The 23,379-nt window shown below is 40.0% G+C and overlaps 1 protein-coding gene across 2 annotated transcripts in view; it reads right to left on the bottom strand.

Annotated features, from left to right (window-relative positions):
- The window catches only part of WDR48 (WD repeat domain 48), a 50,292-nt gene extending 28,253 nt beyond the window's left edge, over window positions 1-22,039 (bottom strand). For both annotated transcript variants that reach the window (XR_003141844.3, XM_025461253.3), the window contains exons 1-6: window positions 21,487-22,039; window positions 5,963-6,103; window positions 3,696-3,774; window positions 2,349-2,431; window positions 2,104-2,233; window positions 102-190 (exon numbers count right to left, since the gene is read on the bottom strand). Coding sequence is in view for 1 of the 2 variants with exons in the window: in XM_025461253.3 (XP_025317038.1) it covers window positions 102-190; window positions 2,104-2,233; window positions 2,349-2,431; window positions 3,696-3,774; window positions 5,963-6,103; window positions 21,487-21,534 (570 nt within the window). In the remaining variant the exon portion in view is untranslated. The remainder of the gene's footprint in view (window positions 1-101; window positions 191-2,103; window positions 2,234-2,348; window positions 2,432-3,695; window positions 3,775-5,962; window positions 6,104-21,486) is intronic.
- Between the last annotated feature and the right edge of the window lie 1,340 nt (window positions 22,040-23,379).

Genomic DNA, 23,379 nt, shown 5'->3' with positions numbered 1-23,379 from the left:
CCAGGCAAAACCAGTTTGTATATTTAGTAATTACTCAGATCAAATTATTTTGGTATCTTTGTGTTTCAGTGTTAAAATATACCCGTTAGGCTCCCCCTTACCTTCTCAGTAGACCCTGATACAATGATTGTTCCCAGTTGATTCATTGCCAGGCTATAAATGGAATCTTTGTTCCCACTTAAAGAAGAAGCTATTAAGGATAAACGAAGCTAAATGTTAACAAAATCATCAGCTGTTTGGCAGAGAGTCAGCAAAAATTGTAAGTTTAATTATTTGGTTTAGAAAATCTTATCTTTGTGAGTGCTCTAAGGAAAAGAAATCTAGCTATGATGAAGGTCATTTTCAACAACACTGTTATCAAAATTTACATCTTATCTAGATTTGAGCATACACAAGTGCTCAATAAATATTTGCTAAATTGAATTGCACTATCCTTTAAAAACTATCCACATAAATAATGTACTTTTAAAGATATACTTGTGCCAATAAATATAAAAAATATATCCAAACTCATCATTTTCAAGGAAACACAAATCAAAACACAAAAAAATTATTTTCACCTACCAATCAGATTTTCAATGAGGTAATAATTCTCAAAAAACAGTACAATGGTACTCTCATACATTGTGGGATAATTACAACTTATTTGGTACAATTCTTGGAAGGACATTAGGCAATAGGTAGCAAGAATCATGCTCATGCTCTTTGATTCAGAGCTTAGTTTCACTGTGGTGAAAAAAGTTGCATATGAAATTGTCTATATAGTATGATCCTAATTTTCAATAAAGAATAGAAACAAAAATACTGAGAAGTTATGAGTAAAGGAGTTAATACATATATTTAGAAAACAACTGTAGGAAGTACTCAATAAAAGTTAGCTATCAACCTGTGGTGATAATCTCTCTAAACAATTCTAAGCAAGATAGATCTGTTGTAGAATCTGTAACCCTAAGCCTTGGGACAATTCTGACTTCTTTTGCTTTGTTCCCTCTTGTTAGTGTCTCTTTGAGGCAGATACTACATGTAGAGAGAACTAAGTGATGTGTCATGACAGCCCCCAGCAGGGACCAGCTGCTGAATCACTACAATAATACACGGTGAAAAATCAAGAACAAGGAGAGAGTAGTGTTCAGAGCTTTGCATACTTCCTGAGGAAAAAGGAAGAACAATATTCAAGAAATTATAAACACCAGTGTCCTAATGCACCCTTCCTGGCTTATCCTAGGTTATATTGACTGTTTTAGCTTTGTCATTGTGAGAATTCCACAGTCATGACAAATTGGACCTATATGTAGGGATCTAGATAGTTCAGATCTGGAACACAGACTTCCTAGGCCAGGTTTAGCCAAAAATGTGCTCCTAAGAGTCCCTTCTGCCACTAAGGCCTAGAGGACTCTAGTAGGTTAAGCCAACTGTGAGGCTGAGTTTCAAATCTAGACTTGTTTGGGTCTGACCTGGTAATCTAAGATCTCTTAGTTGATGAGACACCTGTGGTCTTACCCTGCTGTGAATGTCTCTGGATTGCCTCTGGAGGAACCTAACCTCTCTGAACTCTTTTGAAATTGGATGGATTGTTTAGAGTGGCTCTGATAGGGTCCCACAAAACTGGTATTGGAGGCCTTTTCTTTCTTTCCTTTGGGTATGTTCCATCCTGGCCATCAACTCAAGGGCTCATAAGACGTAGTAACACTTTTAAGAGTCAGAGACTGCCTACTTTGTCAATTAATCGGCACCTTTATCAACAGTGTCTACTGAGATTGTAGCTTTGGGCCAGGGGCCAGGCAATGCTGTGGGAGGTACAAAGTGGTGATAAGAGACAGATTCCTCTGCCCTGTAGGAACTTACACTTTACCAGGAGCTAAGACATGCACATGTACAAAAATAACCAGGTTACACCTGGAGAAGTTACCATTTTTAGACTGCTGTGAGGAACTAGCTCCTTGTTGTTCAATCACACTCTTGGGGGCTAGAATGCTGTAGGTAGAAGCACTCTCAAAATATAAATCACTGTCTTAATGTAAGCCTATCAAAGATGTTTCATAAGCCATTCTTTATTTATGTCAACTTGAATCACTTAAAAAAATTTTTTTTCAAACACCTTACTTGTGACAGTGTTATTTGAGGCAGTCAATGCTGTTAAAGTATTCACGTCCCAAAGGAATATTTGTCTGTCCAATCCAGCCGAAGCTACCAGTTCTTTATCCTTAGCATATGCTAAGGCCTTGACATAATCCTGTAACAGAACATACATAAAATGATCTACTAGATCAGTAAGAAAATGAGCAACATAAAGTAGCGAGATCTCAGTATTACACTAGAAACACAGAAAATTACGTTTGTTGTTTTACCTTATGTGTCCTTAGTGTTGACATGCAAAATCCCTTATGTGCATTCCACACTTTCACTGTCGTGTCAGAAGAAGCAGATATTACTAGAAGAGGCAAAGAATAAACAAACCCCCGAGTAGTAAGACTTTTTACCATCTTAAAGACTTAGAACAATGCAACATACTTTCAAACCAATGTTCATAGACACACATATGCTGAATATTTATAAAATTCTTTTTTTTTAAATTTTTAAAAAATTTTTATTTATTTATGATAGTCACAGAGAGAGAGAGAGAGAGAGAGAGAGGGGCAGAGACACAGGCAGAGGGAGGAGCAGGCTCCATGCACCGGGAGCCCGATGTGGGATTCAATCCCGGGTCTCCACGATCGCGCCCTGGGCCAAAGGCAGGCGCTAAACCGCTGTGCCACCCAGGGATCCCTATTTATAAAATTCTTAACGTTAATTCAAGTATCTATTTTTTTTAGATTTTATTTTTATTTATTTATTATTAATGAGAGACAGAGAGAGAGAGAGAGAGAGGCAGAGACACAGGCAGAGGGAGAAGCAGGCTTCATGCAGGGAGCCCAATGTGGGACTCGATCCCGGGTCTCCAGGATCAGGCCCTGGGCTGAAGGGGGCGCTAAACTGCTGAGCCACCCAGGCTGCGCCCCAATTCAAGTATCTATTAATGTTCACACACAAACATACACACACACACATATATATTTAAATGCTCTTCCTAGAACCTACTGTATTTTGCCTAAAACATTTTTTCATTTATTTATTTTTAAGCTTTTATTTTTATTTATTTGAGAGAAAGCAAGAGAGGGCGCGCACGAGTAGGGGGAAAGGCAGAGGGGAAAACAGACTCTCTGCTGAGCAGGGAGCCCGATGCAGGCTCCATTCCAGGACCCTGAGATCATGACCCGAGATGAAGGCAGATGCCTAACCAACTGAGCCACCCAGGTACCCCTCAAATATTTTTTTAAGTAGGCAGGGCAAACTTTTTTTAATGCTCCAGTTGAAGGAGCAACTTATCTGACATTAATAAGGCTACAAGAATACATATTGTTATGAATCTATTTATATATAGTTTGAATGCAGGCAAAACTAATCTATAGTGTTTAGGAAAGAGTTATCTTGGTGTTTGAGGGAGTGACTGAAAGGATAGTCCAAGGGGGCTTCTGGTAATCTGTATCTAGATATGAGTGTTTACTTTATAAAAGTTTACTGATCTGTGTTCTCAAGGTGTGTGCGCTTTTCTGTATGTATGTCAAACTCAATAAAAAAAAGTACATAAAAAATGAAAAGCTTATCAAATTGAATGAAAAACTTCCAGACGCCCAATAATACAAAGAGGTACTTACATGTTTTCCCATTACAACAAAGTACAATGTCGTTTACCCAATCAGTATGGTGTTCCATAGATGCTATATATGGATCTTGCTAAAATTGAAAAATTGTAAGAATGTTATTAGTTTATATTACAGGATGGAATATATTACAAATTATAGATATGTTTACATTCTTCAATTAATGTGACAACCTATCTGAGAGAGAGAGAAAGTGTACACATGATCACGTGCACAATGAGTGGGTGGGGAAGGGCAGAGGGAGAGAGTCTTAAGCAGGCTCCACACACAGAACAGAGGCTCCACACACAGAACAGAGCTTAACGCGGGGCCTGAGCTCACAACCCTGAGATCAGGACCTGAGCCCAAATCAAAAGTCTGACGCTTGACCAACTGAGCCACCCAGGCGCCCCCAGAGTAGAATTTCATCAAACATTTGTTGCTTCCATATAACAGACATGAACAGACGTTTTGTTTCAGGAGTTTTATTACTGATGAAAGCCTAAGTTTCTAGGACAAATGCTTAATTTTTATTTCTTAAGTTAGTGAAGGCAACAAGATATGGGCAAGGTACTGCATATGACACAGTGTGCTGCAGGCAGGAATTTCTTAGGAAGGACAGGATGTGAGCAGATTTGCAGGCTGGAGGGATTTGGATCAGGGTGATGGTGAAGGCTCACAGCAGACAGCAGGCCCAGAAATGAAGACTTTGCTGATGACGTAGTGAGGAGCTGAGCCTGACTGCAGAGGGAGATGAACATTTTTGCTCTTAACTTCCTAAGGTCTTTTTACCTTTTGAATTAAATGCTTTCCTCATAATATCGATAGTCCTTCAGGGAAGAACTGGAAGCTCAAGGTTAAAGAGGCACAACCCATGCCACCGTATCAATTCAGTAACTTGAGATTCTTCCATTCCTCTCTTGGCTTAATTACCAGGAGAGGCCTTTTAAAGAAAAGCATTTAGTTACATCCTACACCTAACACAGGCAAGTTCATGACCCTTCAAGGGTGAAGAGAACAGCTCTCTGTAAGTTACGTGAGAAATGATGCTACTCAGTCTTGTCATGAAACGAAGACTGAAAAAAGATGTATAAGGGCAGGATAGGCAGCTTTCTAGATTCTTTCAGGCTTAAGTTCTTGTGAGCAATTTCCTTAATTTATTTGAAATACTGTCATTTCCCAGAAAGGTGACATTGTGATTCAAATGTGAGATCCAAAAAGTATTTCAAAGCCATAGTATTCTTAGTTCCCATGTTTTTGATACTGGGCCACCACTATTTCCATTGGTTAAAAAATTTAAAGTCCCCTGGAACCAAAGTCCATTTGAAGAAACATTATCCAGCAACTGTGTAGAGCAGTGGCTCTTTTTCAGACAGGACGTCAGACTTGCAGAGCTTGCTAGAGAGACACAGACTTTTAAAACTACAAGGTCAAACACCAGCGTTCTGAAGTGAGACTGGGATATAATTCTCTGTCACTTGCCAGCTATTTAACCATGGGTTTCTCTGAGTCTGTCTTCTCATCTATGAAAGTGAATCATAACAGCTGCCTTGAAGAGTTGTTGTGAGAATTAAAACCACATTGGATAGGAAAGTGCTAAGAGTGTCTGGTATATAGCTAGGAGTGCAATAAATGCTTTCTCCTTTCCTGAATCTTCCTTCCTATGTCATTCAAGATACAGGCATCCGAACAAAATACAAAAAGGCTTCCTTTCCATTTGACTAAGGATTTATTTTTACATAGATTTAAGTCCTTTCTCTGTTTAAAAAAACAGACTTTGAATCTCCTGAAGAAGTGAGCATGTTGTCTTTATATTTTTTGTATCAACCTTATATTATCTAATAAGGCCCTATGGATTTTTGGGGTACCCTAATCACTTTTAAATAAAGAAATCAAATGTTTGTTCCAGATTAATTACAAATGTAAAAAAGCATATTCAATCTTTTTTTTTTTTTTAAAGCACTAAAAAGGGTTACCAAGAACCTTTTGGGGAACATACTTAAGACAGAAAAATAACTTGCTGAAAGTAATCCTCCTACCAGACAAATCTCTTTGTTCCTTTGTAGCAGAGAGTGCTTATCAAACACCCAGTTTATGGAGTTTAGCTAAAGTGGTTTTGAACACCCTCCCAGGGGTGTTTTTCTCAGAGGCTTACAGGATTCTGGTTATAGTGTAAAATAATTCACTGCTCAGAAATTAAACCTGAAACTGTGAAAGGTGCCATATTAGACTAAAATTTACTGAGTATAGATTTAAAATGTAAAACTCAATCCCTGCCTTACCTTGTGCTGATTGACACTCCATATTCTTATGATTGAGTCTCGACCGGCCGTGAAAAGTCTGTTCAGTGCTGGATCCAGTTGCAGGGCATTGACTCCATTTCGATTGTACTTCTCCACTTCATCTCGAATAACATAGGAAACCTGATAAATAGGTCCAGATTTGCTTTTTATGAAGTTGTAAGACATGCAATAGCTTACCTAGTAGCCCATCTGAAATTCAAAATCCCATGTTTTCCAATATAAAACTTGTTTTTCAAGTTTTTCAACAAAAACAAACAAAAATGTTAGTTTATTCCGTAGAGACTGAAATACTGAGAAATGGAGAAGAATGACATTAATGGGATAGCCTAGGCCAGGATAAGCAGGTATAAAGCTAACTTACTGCAACTGCTTCCTAACCAGACTCCTCCCTACTCTTATCTGTCTTGAACCTATTTTCCACAAAGCAGCTGGGGAATCTTTTAAAAATGTAAATTGGAATGTGTCTCAACTCTGCTCAAAAGCCTTTTCAGCTGTTTACTGTCTCAGATTCATGATTTGATCTGAACTCCTTGACTGGCCTCAAGTGCCTTCCTCACTTTTGCCACTGATCTTTGCACACTTGCTAGAGATTTTTGCATACTGTGCCTCCAGATCATCATAGGTGCTGGCCCCTCTGTGCAGAAGCTCTTCCTCCCACTTGTGGCAAATCTACATGTATTTAGATGATGCTTCCTCAAAAAGGCCTCATCTGACCTGCCAAACAAAATGAAGTTTTGTGCTCCTATAATATGCTCAACATTTCCTTCAGAGTGCTCCCCTCTGTTTTGCTCCTGTTGGTAGCCTGTGTGCTCCATTGAAAACCCTAGAGAATTAACCAAAAGCAATTACAAGTAAGAAAAAAGCAGCCAAAAGCAAAACGTTTCTAATCCAATTAAATATCTAGTTAAAAAACTGATGGGGGTGGGAGGGTTTGGGACTCACAATAGGAACAAGAATAAATACCTAGAAGCACATTTTACAAGGAAGATACATAACCAAGGTACATAAAAGAACCACCTGAATAAAGGAGACATGCCATACTGTAGCAGAGGAAGGTTCAAAATTAATAATTGTTTCCTTAAATTTGTGAATTTAACCCAACTTTGGTCAGAATCCTATCAGATTTCTTTCTAGAAGTTGAAAAATACAGAGTACAGTATCTCTGGGGGAATACCTAATCATTTTTAAAAATGAAAGGATTTTCTTTAAAGATCTTAAAAGGTGAAGCTACTAGAATTACAATGGAATACCACAACAGGAACATAAAAAAAGGATCAATAGAATAAAACAAGATTTGGGAACATATTTTCCTATTACAAAGTTTTAATTTTGGGATCCCTGGGTGGCGCAGCGGTTTAGCGCCTGCCTTTGGCCCAGGGCGCGATCCTGGAGACCCGGGATCGAATCCCACGTCGGGCTCCCGGTGCATGGAGCCTGCTTCTCCCTCTGCCTGTGTCTCTGCCTCTCTCTCTCTCTCTGTGTGTGTGACTATCATAAATAAATAAATAAAAAAAAAATTAAAAAAAAAAGTTTTAATTTTGATACAAATGTAGTGTTTCAAATCAATGGGGGCATGACAACCTCTTTAATAAATTATCTAGGAGCATCTAGTGATTCTACTGAGAAAAATTATATCCTTTCTCCAAATCTTAAATCAAAATGAATTTGCATATGAAGTAAAGATTGGAATTTAACAATTCAATCATAAAAATACTTTTTTAAAAAGACAAGCAAATATGTATAACCTCTACATAGAGAAGGTTCCACTAATGTGACAAGAAACAGGGTAATCTTTTCAAAGAAAAAGACCAATACTGCTCTGGGCAAACACAACTCAAAATCTTCCATATGTACACAACTGCTCACAGCGGCATTATTCACAACAGCCAAAAAGTGAAAACAACTCAAATGTCCACCAACTGATGAAGAGAATAAATAAGATACCGTATATCTGTGCAATGGAATATTATTCAGCTATGTAAGGCAGTGAAGTACTGGCACAGGCTTCAACATTGACAGAACCTTAAGAACATGATGGTAAGTTAAAGAGACCAGTTAAAAAAAGCCACCTATTTTATGAATCTATTAACATGAAGAGTCCAGAAAGGGTAAATCTACAGAGAGAGAAAGTAAATCAGTTGCCAGGGGCTAGGAAGAGAGGAAAATGGGGGTGAATACCAATGGGTGTGAGGCTTCCTCCCAGAGTAACAAAAGATTCCGAAATGGTGGTCAATGTACAACACTGTGTTTACTAAAAAGCACTGAATCATATACTTTAAATGGGTGAACTCATGTAAATTTTATCTCAATAAAGCTGTTATTCAGGGAAAAAAATCTGAATGTCAAAAAATAAGATGAACAAGGTTAAAAGGTAAACATCCAACTGGGAAAATAGTGAAATAAATATGAAAGATAAAAATTTACTCTTGAGAACATGCAAAGAGTCCTTACAAAACAGTAAGAAAAAGTCAAAGCTTAACAGAGGAATAAAGATCACAAAGAGGAAATTTTTTTTTTTTGAGGAAATTTTTTATGTAGAAAAGAAAACGGCTAACAAACACATATATAAAAACATGAAAAGGCCCAGGGTTCCATGCACAAAGACAAGACTATTGTTTTTGGCCTAGTCTTTTGGGTATGGGTAACTATGGGAGATATTTATATTGAAACCAGCTTAAATTAAAAAGAGAGAGAGAGAGAGAATTCAACATAAAGATATAAGGATATCTATCAGAACCCAAGGGCAGGAAAGATGGTCATAAGACTCATAAGAGACATTTAAAAAATATTTTCGTGGCAATTCTCTGAAGCCTTCTAAATGTTTTTCACTTCATTAAAGCCCAAATTCCTCACGTGCTTTGGATCTACCCTGCATCTTTACACTCACCTCAAACTAACCACCGCCCCCCTCAGCTTCTTTCATGAGAATCACCCCAAACTCTGTTCTGTTCCTCAAATACATCAAGCTTTTTCCTACCTATTCAGGGCTTCTGAATTTACTGTTCCTTGTGCCAAGAACATCCCCCACCTCTATGATCCCCACAGGAATACCTCCCCCTGGCTTTTACCTTGTCTGGCTCATCCTGCCCCTTTAGGTCTTAGCAGAGAAGTCACCTCTTCTGAAAGGCATCCTCCGATCTCCTTCCACCATTACTTACCCTATTTATTTCTTCCACGGTTCTTACCACACTCTGTATTTCTCTTTTTTTGCTATATCTTTTCCCTTAGAATAAAAGCTTCAAGAGAGTAAGGAACTTGTCTGCCTTGTTCCTTCTACCACTGTACCTCATTATAGTGTCTGGCATGGAAAAGACACTTAATAAATATTGTTGCATGAATCAGACACTGGAGAGCCAGCAGGAGCCAAGAAGGCGTCAATGTCAATTTCAATCTCTCTCAATCTCTTTTTCTCTGGGACTCTAAGGCCCCTTGTCTACTTCTCTCAGTACCTTTCTAAGTGGAAACTATGTTGCACGTAGGAATCTTAATGTTCAAATTTCTGGGAGATTATCTGATTGGTCCAATGGGAAAGATCAGAGAATAACAACAGATTGTCAGGTCCTCATCCCAGGTGGAAAGTAATTCTTAGCAAAACAAATTCACACCTACCTCTTCAAGGGTATCTACTACAGATCTATGATTAAAAATGGTAAAGAATTAGAAGTATTCTAGTTGTGAATTTTGGCACACATTTTATAAATGAGAATGCTATTTAATCTTTAAAAACGTTGATGTAGATCTAGACTGACCAATACGGGAAGAAAGCCATGATGTGTGTTTTTTTTTAAGTGAAATATGTATGGTCCAATAGAGTAGTGTATAATAGTTATCGTAAAAATCTTGCAGAATATTAAATGTATGTTTTAAAATAATACATGTTTGGAAGTATATACGTCTATAAAACTACCAGTAGTTATTCCATAGTGATGGAATTATGGTGACTTTCACTCACTTGTGCCTTTTTTATATGGTATGGATGTTTTACAATGGATACATGTTAGTTTTTTGAATTTATAATTTAATTTCTGTCTAAGTAATTCTTGCCTGTATTCAGAAGATCAAATACTGTAGTACTGAAAGGATCATGCCCTGGGCCAAAGGCAGGCACTCTAATGAAAAACTATCTCCCTATTGTCTGGGTAAAACTCCCGTACCCAGTCTTAATTCCTAGGGGTAACTAATTTTAGCTCCTGGTTGCTTCTGAAGAGTTACTGCATTTCTCAAAATATTGTGCTTATCCTACAACCTTCTGGCTTATACATTTTAGACAGTATCTATTTACTCAGGCTATGGTAGACTGGGATCTAGCTCTGGACTAACTCCTCCCTCTACTCTTCTGATATAGATGTATCACAATTTTGGAGTCAATAAATCACCAGCACTACACTGTTTGACATTGCAATTGCTGTCAACTGACTAGACAAGAACTATATTATGAATACATTTCCTTTCTTTAAAAAAAATTTTTTTAAAGATTTTATTTATTTATTCATGAGAGACTCAGAGATAGAGAGGCAGACACAGGCAGAGGGAGAAGCAGGTTCCATGCAGGGAGACCGGTGTGGGACTCAATCTTGGGACTCTAGGATCATGCCCTGGGCCAAAGGCAGGCACTCAACCACTGAGCCACCCATGTGTCTCTACATTTCTTTTCTTAGAGAGCTTTTTGTTTTCCCTGGTATTCTCCCTTTCTTTCCTTCTTCAATGCCTTCCTCTACTTTAACTCCCCTTAATTGCAGCACCACATGAGACATTCTACCAAGACCCCAGACTACCCCATTTGCCCAGAAAGTCTTTCCTCAGAAACACACATCTTTTCACTCTGGTCCAGGCGGGCTGCCCTCTCTGTCTGCTACCACAGTTATCACCTTTGATGCTTCCCTTTACTGCTCTTCTGGGCTGGGTTATAGCTATTGTTTCCTGATTTCCAACATCTCCTTTGTGTGTTCACTCCTCAGTTTTGCTGAAGCACATTCCCAGGACCTTAAGAAACTAACACAGGAAACGGTACACAGGAGGTGACTTAGGCCTCGCAAGCCTAAAAAAGTCTTTACCTTTACACTTGATTTGGCTGAGTGAAGAAGTCCACGTAGGAAAAACGCCTCCGCTTCTAAAGGCATTGCTTTGACTTCTAATCCAGCACCCAGTGTTGCCACTGAATTTAATGCTGTTCTGTTTTCATTCCATTCTAATCTCATTTTCATTCTTTCCTGTACTGCCACATGCCCACCCTCCTCCTCACTCCCAAGTCTTTAGAATCTTCTCTATTTCTTGCTGCTTTATTTATTTCTTGGTCCATTTATCATTAACTTTGCTATGCATAAGAAAGCCCTTTCGATCTAGAAGCTTGTGGCACTTCAGCTCTGGAAAACTTTCTTGTATCAAGTCATTAATAATGACCTCTGTTTCTCTGCTCCTTTTTTTTTTTTTTTTTTTTTTTTATTTTATTTTATTTATTTATGATAGGCACACAGTGAGAGAGAGAGAGAGGCAGAGACATAGGCAGAGGGAGAAGCAGGCTCCATGCACCGGGAGCCCGATGTGGGATTCGATCCCGGGTCTCCAGGATCGCGCCCTGGGCCAAAGGCAGGCGCTAAACCGCTGCGCCACCCAGGGATCCCTCTGCTCCTTTTTAAAGCCCCATCAGTCAGATGTGAAACTGATCTCTCACCTTTTATGTATTCTATATTACGGATCTTTATTGTTTTGTTTACTTTTTTAAGACCTTTACTATTTTTTAACTGCTATTAATTTTTTTGGGAAATTTTAGCATGATGGACAAAATAGTAACGGTATCTTCAAAAAGGAAATGACTAAATTATCCATTCTAGGTGGTCATTAAAGAATGAAGATAAAAAAAAAAGAAAAAAAAAAGGAAAAAAAGGAAAAAAAAGAATGAAGATGAACTGTATATGCTGATACGTTCTAAGACATGTCACATTAAAAACTTATTGTTTGGAATGCCTGGGTGGCTCAGTCTGTTAGATGTCTGCTTTTGGCTCAGGTCATAATCCTGGGATTGAGCCCCACGTTGGGATCCCCGCTCAGTGGGGAGTCTGCTTCTCCCACTCTCTCTGCCCTTCCTCTGCTCATGTTCTCTCTTTCAAATAGATAAATAAAATCTTTAACAAAATTTATTATTTATTTGAGAGAGAGAGAGTGTACACAAGGGACAGGGAGAGCAAAGGGAGAGGAAGAAAGAGAAAGAATCCCAAGCAGGTTCCATGCCCAACATGGAGCCGAATGAGAGACTTGATCTCATGACCCTGAGATTGTGACCTGAGCTGAAATCGAGAGTTGGATGCTTACTCGGTGTCCATCGAAAGATGAACGGATAGGGATCCCTGGGTGGCGCAGCGGTTTGGCGCCTGCCTTTGGCCCAGGGCGCGATCCTGGAGACCCGGGATCGAGTCCCACGTCGGGCTCCCAGTGCATGGAGCCTGCTTCTCCCTCTGCCTATGTCTCTGCCTCTCTCTCTCTGTGACTATCATAAATAATAAATAAAAATTTAAAAAAAAATAAAAAAAAAGAAAGATGAATGGATAAAGAAGATGTGATTTATGTATACAATGGAATATTACTCAGCCATTAGAAACGACAAATACCCACCATTTGCTTTGACGTGGATGGAACTGGAGGGTATTATGCTGAGTGAAGTAAGTCAATTGGAGAAGGACAAACATTATATGGTCTCATTCATTTGGGGAATATATAAAAAATAGTGAAAGGGAATAAAGGGGAAAGGAGAAAAAATGAGTGGGAAATATCAGAAAGGGAGACAGAACATGAAAGACTCCTAACTCTGGGAAATGAACTAGGGGTGGTGGAAGGGGAGGTGGGCGGGGGGTGAGGGTGACTGGGTGACGGGCACTGAGGTGGGCACTTGACGGGATGAGCACTGGGTGTTATTCTATATGTTGGCAAATTGAGCACCAATAAAAAATAAATTTATAAAAACAAAAAAGAGTTGGATGCTTAACCAACTGAGCCACCCAGATGCCCCTAAAAACTTGTTAAAGAAAAAAAAAGGGGGGTGTGTCAGGCTCCCTGCTCAAAGGGGAGTCTGCCTCTCCCTCTGCTCTTCCTCCTTGCTGTGAAAAAGAAAAAGAAAGCAAGAGAAAAGAAAAAAGAATGAAAGCTCTAGGAAGACTTTTGTGCTCAAGCACAAACTCCTCAGTGTTTAAAATTGAGCCTGTGGGTGCTTCACCAATATTTGTTGAAAGAACCGCATCCTATTTTTATCTACAGCCAATTTTTTTTCTTTTTTAGATTTTATTAATTTATTTGAGAGAGAGTGAGGAAGAGAGCACATGGGTAGGCGCAGAGGGAGAAGGAGAAGCAGACTCCCCTGCTAACCACAGAGCCCAACACAGGGCTCGATCCAAGACCCGAAGATCATTACTTGAGCTGAAGGCAGACGCTTAACCAACTAAGCCACCCAAATGCCCCTGGAGCTTTCATTCTAGTGGAAAAAGAATATAAGAGAAGTCATAGCAAGTTAAGTGAAGTTTGCTTTTCCCTCCCAAGATACAGGTAAGCTTTGCAGGCAGAAGAAATGGAAGTAAGTGAAAGAAAAACAAAGTGCTGAAGATAGAAATAATGAATGAGTGAGCAAAATCCTAGAAAAACCTCATTTAGACAGTCAAGAGTACAGGCAAAGGCAGAGAAGATGAAGACTCCTACAGGACCCTTTTGCCTTAGAAAGGTGGGGGGAAGGGAAGAGCAGAGGGCACCTTTAAGAACTCTGCAAGGTGCAGGAAGCCAGACCTTCAGTAGGAGCTATGCATTTTGGAAGAGACATAAAGGGACTGACAGGAATACGGGGGTGCCCCAACAGCAAGTATACAATCAGGTTACATTCTTAAGTATTTGTAGCTGGCTTAGTAAGCACTGTTTGATTAATTTCTCCATCTGGGACCCAAAATAAAGAAATCAGATAGTAGGGATGATCCATGATCTCTATGTGATCTGTCTCTGTATTACAAGCTAAAATACCCCTAGAGTTACTGGTAATGTGCCAGAGGGTATAAGCAATCAGAAGAAAAACTATCCTTGATTATTTTAATTTCATGATAATCAGATTAATTTTTTGTTGCCGACATAATAAATTACCACAAACTTAGTGGCTTTAAACAACTCTCATTTATTATTTCACAGTTCTGAAGGTCATAAGTCCAGGATGAGTTTGGGTGGGTCCTCTGCTCTCACAAGGCTAACATCGACAAGTGTTGACGGGTCTGAGTTCCTTCCCAGAAGCTCTAGGAGAGTTGACCTCCAAACTCATTCAAGTTGTAGGCCTGAAGGTCCTGTTTCCTTGCCAGCTATCAGCCAGGGGTCCAACCTTACTCCCAGAGGCTGCCTGCAGTTCTTCTCATACTATCTCTGTGCCCCCTCTTAGAAGAAAGGGTCCCTCTAGTGCCTCAAATCTGACTTTTGCATCCACTAGGAGAACATTCTCTGTTTTTTAAGGGTTCACAGGATGAAACTGGGCCTGCTGCGATAATCCAGGAAAATCCTTTCTTTAAGGTCTATAACCTTAATTATATCTGCAAGTCCTTTTTTATCATGCAATATAACATATTCACAAATTCCAGGGATTAGGGCATGGGCATTTCCTTTGGGGGTGTGTGTGTAATTCTACCTAACAGTAACAATTTTTTATATGAAAACAAATATGGATATATCATGGAATAAGTACAAAATTCACAATCTCTTTACGAAAAGAAAGGATACTTCGAAGCCTTTCAGACTCACAATGGAGGCACTCGGCTATTTCCCCAAGCCCTCCCCTCTTCCCCAGTGCATGCTGACTCACCTCCACTAGGATGTCTAACAGGCATCTTAATTGTGCATTGCCCAAACCAAGCTCCTGACAGTCCTCTCCAAACTAGCTTTTCCTTTAGTCTCCCTCACTGAGGGCTGTTAATGGCAACTCCATTCTTCTAAGTCTCTTAGGTCAAAAACCTTGGTGCCCATTGTTATTTCAGTTTGTTTCATCTCATATCCTGTCAGTAAGTCTAGTCTTCCAAAATGTAACTACTTCTTACCACCCTGTGTGCAGCACTATCCCACAGCATCTGGATTTCTTAAATAGCTACTGGTCCCCCTGGTTCTACCCTCCCTCACCTTCAGTCTGTTCTAAATACAGCAGCCAGGCTGGTCCTATTAAAATATATATATATATATATATATATATCATATATATTCCTCTGCTCCAAATTCACCAACTGCTTCCCATCTCACTCAACAGCAAAAGCCAAAGCCTTTCTATGACCTGTAGTGCTCTAAAAGATCTGGCCTACAGTTACCTCTCTGATTTCATCTCCCGTTCCTCTTCCCACACTCCACACCAGTCACGATGCATCATTAGCGTTCCACAAATAAGGCAGATACATTCCCAATCAGGACTTTTGCATCTGATATTCTCACTGGAATGCTCTTCCAGATGGCAATCTCATTTCCTTCAGATCCTTACTCTAAAGTCAGCTTCTCAGCATGGCCTTCTCTGACCACCACAAGTAAAATTTCACTTCTCCCTTCTTTTACTGCTTATCACTAACCATTTTTTTTTAAACCTTTAAAGCTTATTTTCCGCCAACATTATACTATGAAAATTTTGAACACATACAAAAGCTGAAAGAATTACACACCAAATGTCCATATATCCACATCTATTCTACAATTGACACTGTTGATATTCGCTTTATCCCATACCCATCCAACCATTTGATCTGTTATTTTCAATGCCTTTCAAAGTAACTTGCACATCATCAATACCACTTCCCCCTAAGTACTTCAACATGTATATCATTATCTAGTTTATTATTTATTTATGGCTCCTTTAAGGTAAAATTTACATACAATGAAATGTAGAAATCTTAAAGTACATATATACGTCTAACAAATATATGGATCTATAGAATACAGACCTCTACCAAGACACAAGGAACATTATTACTACCCTAGAAAGTTCCCTCCTCTGCATCCCAACCTCTACACCCCATTCCTAGGCAATCTAGATCTGACTTTTTTCATCATAGATTAGTTTTGTCTGTTCTATAACATTCTTTAAGTGGAAGTGGAATCATATAGCTCTTTTGTGTAAGGCTATTTCCAGCTATCAGGCTAAATCAGGCTAAATGTGGCCAAGAAAAATTGGCCAAATATTAGTAATTCTCACATCGGTTTTCCCTGTTCAATCTTGTGAACCATTACTTTCTACTGTACGTAATTTCAAGAGTGATTTTTTAAAAATATTTTATTTATTTATTCATGAGAGATACAGAGAGAGAGGCAGAGGGAGAAGCAGGCTCCCTGTAGGGATCCCGATGCAGGACTCAATCCCAAGACCCCAGGATTATGGCCTGAGCTAAAGGCAGATGCTCTGCCACTGAGCCACCCAGGTGTCCCACAAGAGTGCTGATTTTAAGAAGTATTCTAAAAAACAATCTTGCAGATAAAAACAGGACATCTTCTAGTGTGACTACTCCTAGTCTGGGGTGGGGTGGGGTTAGTAAAAAAAAAACCACCCATGGTCCTAATCCATGCCAAAGCCTATTTTTGTAAACAAAGTTTTATTGGAACACAGCCACCTATTCATTTAGGTATGGTCTATGGCTGCTTTCACGTTGTAATCACAGAATTGAGTGGTTATGACAAAGTATCGTGGCCTGCAAAGCCTAAAATACTTACCACGTGACTCCTTAGAGGCAGTTTACTAACCTCTGTTCCAAGGGATGCCACCACATTGGTATAAATTTTTTACTACCCATCCTACATAAAAAGTAACTCATTTTGGACATACAGCTAATTTGAGAAGCCAGGATTTGGCTTCATTCTACTTCCTTTAAAAAAAAGTCTCAAAGATTAAACAACCAACCCAGAACTGGGATTCTAAATCAGAAATAAGGACCCATTATTTAAAAAAAAGAATCGTGTCTCCATTTGTACTTAAGCACTGTTCTCTTTTGCAAAAAAAAAAAAAAAAAAAAAAAGAAAAGAAATAAGGACCCATACTGAACTCTGAATAGAAATAACTAAATATTTGGCAAAGAAAGAAGGTAAGTACTGAAGTACTGATAGAAGAGACTTTTGCTGGTTACCTCTCCATCCCCCATTTCTGCTCCCAATATTTTCCTCAACGCAAGCAAATCCTAGAAGAAAATGTACAAGAGCTACTTATGAGACTATAGCCTTGAATACTGCATGAAAGGACATGAAGACTGGAATGGGACAGACACCATGCCACCAAGAGGGAAAGCCTAGAGCTGGGAGTTTGGGAATAGAAGATAACTCATAAGCAGCCCAATAGTAAAGCTGACTTTATAACACTTCTTAGATTAGAGTCACAGTAAACCTGCTGGTTCAGGATTTGCATGAAACCAGCACTACCTCTTTGACTTTTCATTTACCTGAGCCAATGCCATGTCTTTTATTATGTGAGCCTGGTAAGTTGGACTTGGGGTCATTTCCAAGGAAAAGAATCTCGTTACAGAAGGCCTAGTATGTGTATGCTTGAAACATCACTGGGTACTAGAGCATGATTGTTGCTCCTATACCAGAATAGCAGTGACAACCTCATACCCAGAATTCTGTAGCAAGTGAGGGAAGAGGCCGTTGAAGGAAAGATGGAAAGAGAGAGAGGAAGAAGGACAGAGAAGGAGGAAGGAGAGAAAGGGAAAGAGAGAAAGAGAGTGAGCCAGCCAATAGACTTTGGATGCTGGAAAACCATAACAGTAAGGGATCACCAAAGAGTGAAATGATTTGTTTTGACACCTTGATTATCAGGAAAAAAAATCTACAGCACATATCTGAATTCACACATTTGAATGTCTCATCATATTTCTGCCAATCATAAATCCACTCCTTCCCTTCATACTCACCTCCAGGCTGCTTAGAAGTTGAGGACAGTAGGACATGTGTTCATTCTTCATTATGTCTATAATTAATAAGCAGTATATCTGGACCCCTCTCCACTGGTTATTTATAAATATTATAAGTCTCAAGGGTTCTTTTTGGCCTACAATTTAATAATGAGGCTCAGGGCTACTGCCTTTTGGTATAAGACACTGATTGCCAAGAGGCAAAATATAATTATGTAGCCATATATAGTTTTTCTAAAATGTTTTTTATTTATTAAAACAAAGAATGTTGTAAAAAGCTCAAAAATATAAAAGTTTACATATATTTTAAAATAAAATATACCCCATTTTTTCCTTACCCATAATCACATAATCTAATACATAGAAATAATCACTGTTAATAAATAGCCTTCCAGACTTTTTAAAGACACATTATTTCCTTTGTGAAAATGGGACTATGTTATGTTGACTTGTTTTTTGACTTCTGGACACCTTTCCTTTTTAATAATACAGATCAAGCTTATCTTTTTAACAACTGCAAATTAATCCACTACATAAGTGTACTTAATTTATCTGCCAAGTGACTATTGATGGACATTGAGATTTTTTTTTCACAATGACAGAAATCCTAAAATAAACACTACTGAACAACTAGAGAAAGATATACGCATATGCACTTTAAAATTTTTAAATTTTATTTATTTAATAGAGAGGGTGTGCATGCATGTGAGAGAGAGGGAGAGGGAGAGACAGACACAGAAGCTGAGGGACAGGCACAGGGAGACTTTCCACTAAGCAGGGAGTGCAACGACAGGAGCGTGACACATAGCGCAACTGATCCCAGGACCCTATCCTGGAATCACAAGACCAGAGCCTCTGAGCCTCTGAGCCGAAGGCAGACATTTAACCGACTGAGCCACCCAGGGGCCCCTCATACACGCTTCTCTAAAACAATTTTTTAGATGAGGAATTGTTTGGTCAATGGGAATGTGTATTTAAAATTTTGACAAACAGCAAGATACTGAACAATATATACTATGACTTTGTGTAGCGTAAAAAAGAAAAAAAAATCATATAAGTTGGTACATATGCACAAAAGGTATAGAACATTGGTTTTCAACCAAGGGCAATTTTACCCCCTAGCAAACATTTGAAAAGTATTTAGTTATTTTTGGTCAACACTGGGGATATGCTAATATCTAGTAGACAGAAGCCAGGATGATGAAAAACAACTTACAATGCATAAGACTCTCCCCACCCCCCTAAAGAATCATGCAGCCCAACATGCCAACAGTGCTCAGAGTACAAAACAAACAAACAAAAAAACAAAACTAAAAACTGGTCTAGGATTATATATCACATCATCTACAGTAGCAATCTTTGAAGAGTAGAGGACAATTATTATTTACCTTTGTATTGTTTGTGGAGTTTTTTGCACTAACTTGTGCATTAGTTTGAAAAACACTTCCATAACAAAAGTTCTCTTTCACACTGAGATACAAACAAAAGTTCTCATTCATTTGGGGAATGTAAAAATTAGTGAAAGGGAATAAAGGGAAAGGAGAGAAAATGAGTGAAACTATCAGTGAGGGTGACAAAACATGAGACACCTAACTCTGGGAAATGAACAAGGGGCAGTGGAAGGGGAAGTGGGTGGGGGTTTGGGGTGACTGGGTGTTATGCTGTATGTTGGCAAACTGAAGTCTAATTATATATATATATATATATATATATATATATATTTTTTTTTTTTTTTTAAAGTTCTCTCTCACACTGAGATACAATCAATCTCCGTAGATTCTCAGGTTGGTCCTATACCTTGGGGACAAATTCTGAAAGCAGCTAACAAGATTTACTGAATCTTTTTTTTTTTTTTTTAAGATTTTATTTATTTATTCATAAGACACACACACACAGAGGCAGAGACACAGGCAGAGGGAGAAGCAGGCTCCATGCAGGGAGCCTGATGTGGGACTGATCCCCCGTCTCCAGGATCACATCCTGAGCCGCAGGCGGCGCTAAACCGCTGCGCCGCTGGGGCTGCCCGATTTACTGAATCTTCTCTTCAGAGGCTAATCTTAGTTCTTTTGACACTCTTCATAGGAAATTGTTACTTCACCAATCTGATTGTTAGACCTATCAAGAACAACGTACTAAGTGCTGAACCCCAAACTAGTTTTGTACTCTGACCAGGAAAGAATGGAATTATTTCCCTCATTCAACATGTAATGGCTCACATTCAGCTATTAAAAAACTCAATTTTTCCATACACACTGTGGTGAATTTACATTTCCTCATCTTATACTTTTATATGGCCTTTTAAATTTAAATGCAAGAAACTGAATGCCTGATTAACTCTCCTTACTACCCAAGGAGTGTACCACTTTAGTGTCTAGAATACAATTAAGACAATTTTGATTTACATTTTAGTGCACAGCACACATTCTCACCCACCTGGCTTGGATGCTGGGATTCTGTTACTGATGTACTTAAAAATCACCTAACAGGGTAAGCTATTTTAGATTCTTATTAATTTCACTCAATTCGGAGATACCTAGTGAATGCCTGGGACATTGCAGTGATCAATGATATCAATAAAACAAGTAAGTGAACTGCCCAGAAGACAGTGGCCTACAGCCATTGCTGGGGTTACCTGACTGAAGGATCACTTTGTCCTGTTTACCTACTCAACAAACTATTTCCACCTGTGGAACTACATATAATGCTGTGTTTCATAAAGAGATCTTTATTCCTATACTGTCACAATTTTTTGCCTATCTTCGTGACTAAACTAAGTGCTCAGTAAACGCTTAATGAACAGATGCACAGTCACTGACTCCTATATACAATATACTTGCAGGCAAACCGCTGTAATAGGGCTTTTACTCCTTGCACCGCTGAAAATAATAGGCAGCACTAACTCTTGAGGGTATCCCAAATAAAGGTGGATTCACGAAGGCATAAAGAAAGAACACACAGAAGGGTTAGATAACTCTTTACCCTTGGATAATAAATCTTTAGAAACTGAAAAGAAAGAATCGAGGATGCACAATGAAGATGAAAAAAATTAATAAAAATAATTTCCCCACTAATACCAGCACACTCCCACGTCGTTTCCATCTCAAAGGGACAAAGCTTCCGGAGGGGGAAAAAAAAAAAAAAAAGCGGAGGGCTCCCACGTGCCGCATCCTCCGCAGAAACCCCGCAGGGCCCTCTGCGCCCCGCTGCCCCGCCACGCCCCCGCACAGGCGTTTAGCCCGCCCGCCAGGGAAGTGTCCGCAGGCCTCGGCTCAGACGCCGACAGGGAGAAAAGCAAGGGAAGGAGGAGGCAGGTGGGCGGGAGACGAGTCCATCCAGATCCCGCAAACTCAAGCCTGCGAGAGAGCTAGGGTCGGTCAAGCCCGACCTCGGAACCGCTCACCCAGGGGTCCCGGGACAGGGCTCCGGAGGGCCCAGCCAGGCGCCCCCCGCCCCTTCCTCAAGCCGTTAGCGCCGCGGCCCCACCCCTCGCCGCCGGCCGCGCCCCGTCCCGCTGGCCCCACGCCGCTACCCTAGCCGACCGCGGCTCGAGGCATCGTTAGCTGGAGGTGGGCGCCGGGCGGCAGGCCGCGTCCGGGGGACCGAGGAGCGGGACTCCCATACCTGCACTTTCCTCCGCCCTGCCGTGTTCTGCCGGTGATGGGCCGCCATCTTGCATGTTGACACTCCTACGTCACTTCCGGAAGCGTCTCCCACCGGGCGGATGTCCCTCCTCTTCCCCTTTAGCCAAGGGCAGGTGGTGAAACCGAGGTCGAGCTGCTCTCGTGTAGTTAAGGCTGTTGTGGCCCTGGCCGGTGGCTCTCTGGTGAGGGAGAAGCACCTAAAGGCCGTTGCGGGGTATAGGGCCGGCGGAGAGACAGCCGCTTTCCAAACCGAAGGAGCGGTTCGACTTCAGCTCTGTGGTCTTAAACCATGGGTTGTGCTGCTCTCCGGGGCGCCTCCTCCAGGTCCAGGCAGGCATAATGAAGACGCTCAAAGAACGGACGCTGGGGGTGCCCGGGTGGCCCCAAGGTTTAGCGCCTGCCTTCGTCCCGCCCAGGGTGTGACCTGGAGGCCGGGGATCGCGCCCCACGTCGGGCTCCCTGCATGGAGCCTGCTTCTCCCTCTGCCTGTCTCTTTCTCATGAATAAATAAATAAAATATTAAAACACACACACACACACACACACACACACACACAAACTGGATGCTGCACGTGGAAGACTTAGACACCCCTCAACCCCGCCCCAACTTTCCTGGGCAGCCCAGGGAACATACAGATTTGCCATGAAGTTCCTAAAAACGGAGAATTAGATAAATTGGCTCTAAAGGAGAAATAGAAGGGTTTGCAAAGAAGGTGGCCCAATACCTACAGGAGATGCAAAGTTAATATTTAAATACGAGATAAAAGGATGTGATAGGAAGATGAACATTAAAATTGTTTCTAGAGACAAGTTTCTAAGTTAATCCTGGAGGAGTTGGGGGCTAATACCTGGTTTAAATCACCTGTTATACTGGAACAGTTAGATCTGGATGAAAATTCGACTTCAGGATGCTTTCCTGGCACTAATTATAGGTGCCAAGGACAGTCAGACTCCTTGTGAAAGTGAATTCTATAGAACTGCACTGCCATGTACAGCATCAACTAGGCACCTGTGGCTCCTGAGCACTTGGAATATAGCTAGGTCTGAGGCACCTGGGTGGCTCAGTCAGTTGAGCCTCTGCCTTGGGCTCAGGTCATGATCCCAGGATCCTGGGATGGGGTCCCACATCAGGCTCCCTGCTCAGTGGGGAGCCTGCCTCTGCCACTCCCCCTGCTTGTGTTCCCTCTCATTCTCTTTCAAATAAACAAAATATTTTTTAAAAAGAAAGAAATACAGGCACCTGGGTAGCTCAGGGGTTGAGCATCTGCCTTTAGCTCCAGGTCCCAGGATGGAGTCCCTCATCAGGCTCCAGGTGAGGAGCCTGCTTCTCCTTCTGCATGTGTCTCTGCCCCTCTCTCTGTGTCTCCAATGAATAAACAAAATCTTAAATAAATAAATAAATATATATATATATATATATATATACATATTGAGTTCAAACAGATATGATGAAATTAAAATACCAAATTTCAAAGAGAGGATAAAGAAAAGAATGTAAAAATATTAATAATTTTTATACTGATCTCACTTTGAAATGATGTCTTGGAAATACTGGTCAAATAAAATAGTAAGATATTTCTTTTAAGTTTTTATAATGTGGCTGATGGTGTATTTGAAGATATATATGTAGCTCACATATTTCCACTGTATTGTGCTAGTATAGAGTCAGACAAATGCATTTTTAAATTAATAAAGAATTGTGAATTAGAGGAGTAGGAACTGATAGCAGAAAGCTTTAAGCAAAATTGGCAGTGATAACTTGTAGATAAATTACGTATACTACATTTTCTTACAGACACATTCATTCATTTATTCATGTATTCATTCAATAAAATACTATTTAGCATCTATTAAGTGCCAGGCAATATATTAG

Source organism: Canis lupus, chromosome 23, assembly GCF_003254725.2.
Source record: "Canis lupus dingo isolate Sandy chromosome 23, ASM325472v2, whole genome shotgun sequence".
Lineage (NCBI taxonomy): Eukaryota > Metazoa > Chordata > Mammalia > Carnivora > Canidae > Canis > Canis lupus.
Note: the sequence above shows the minus strand (reverse complement) of the source record. Positions and strands in the feature narration are given on the sequence as shown.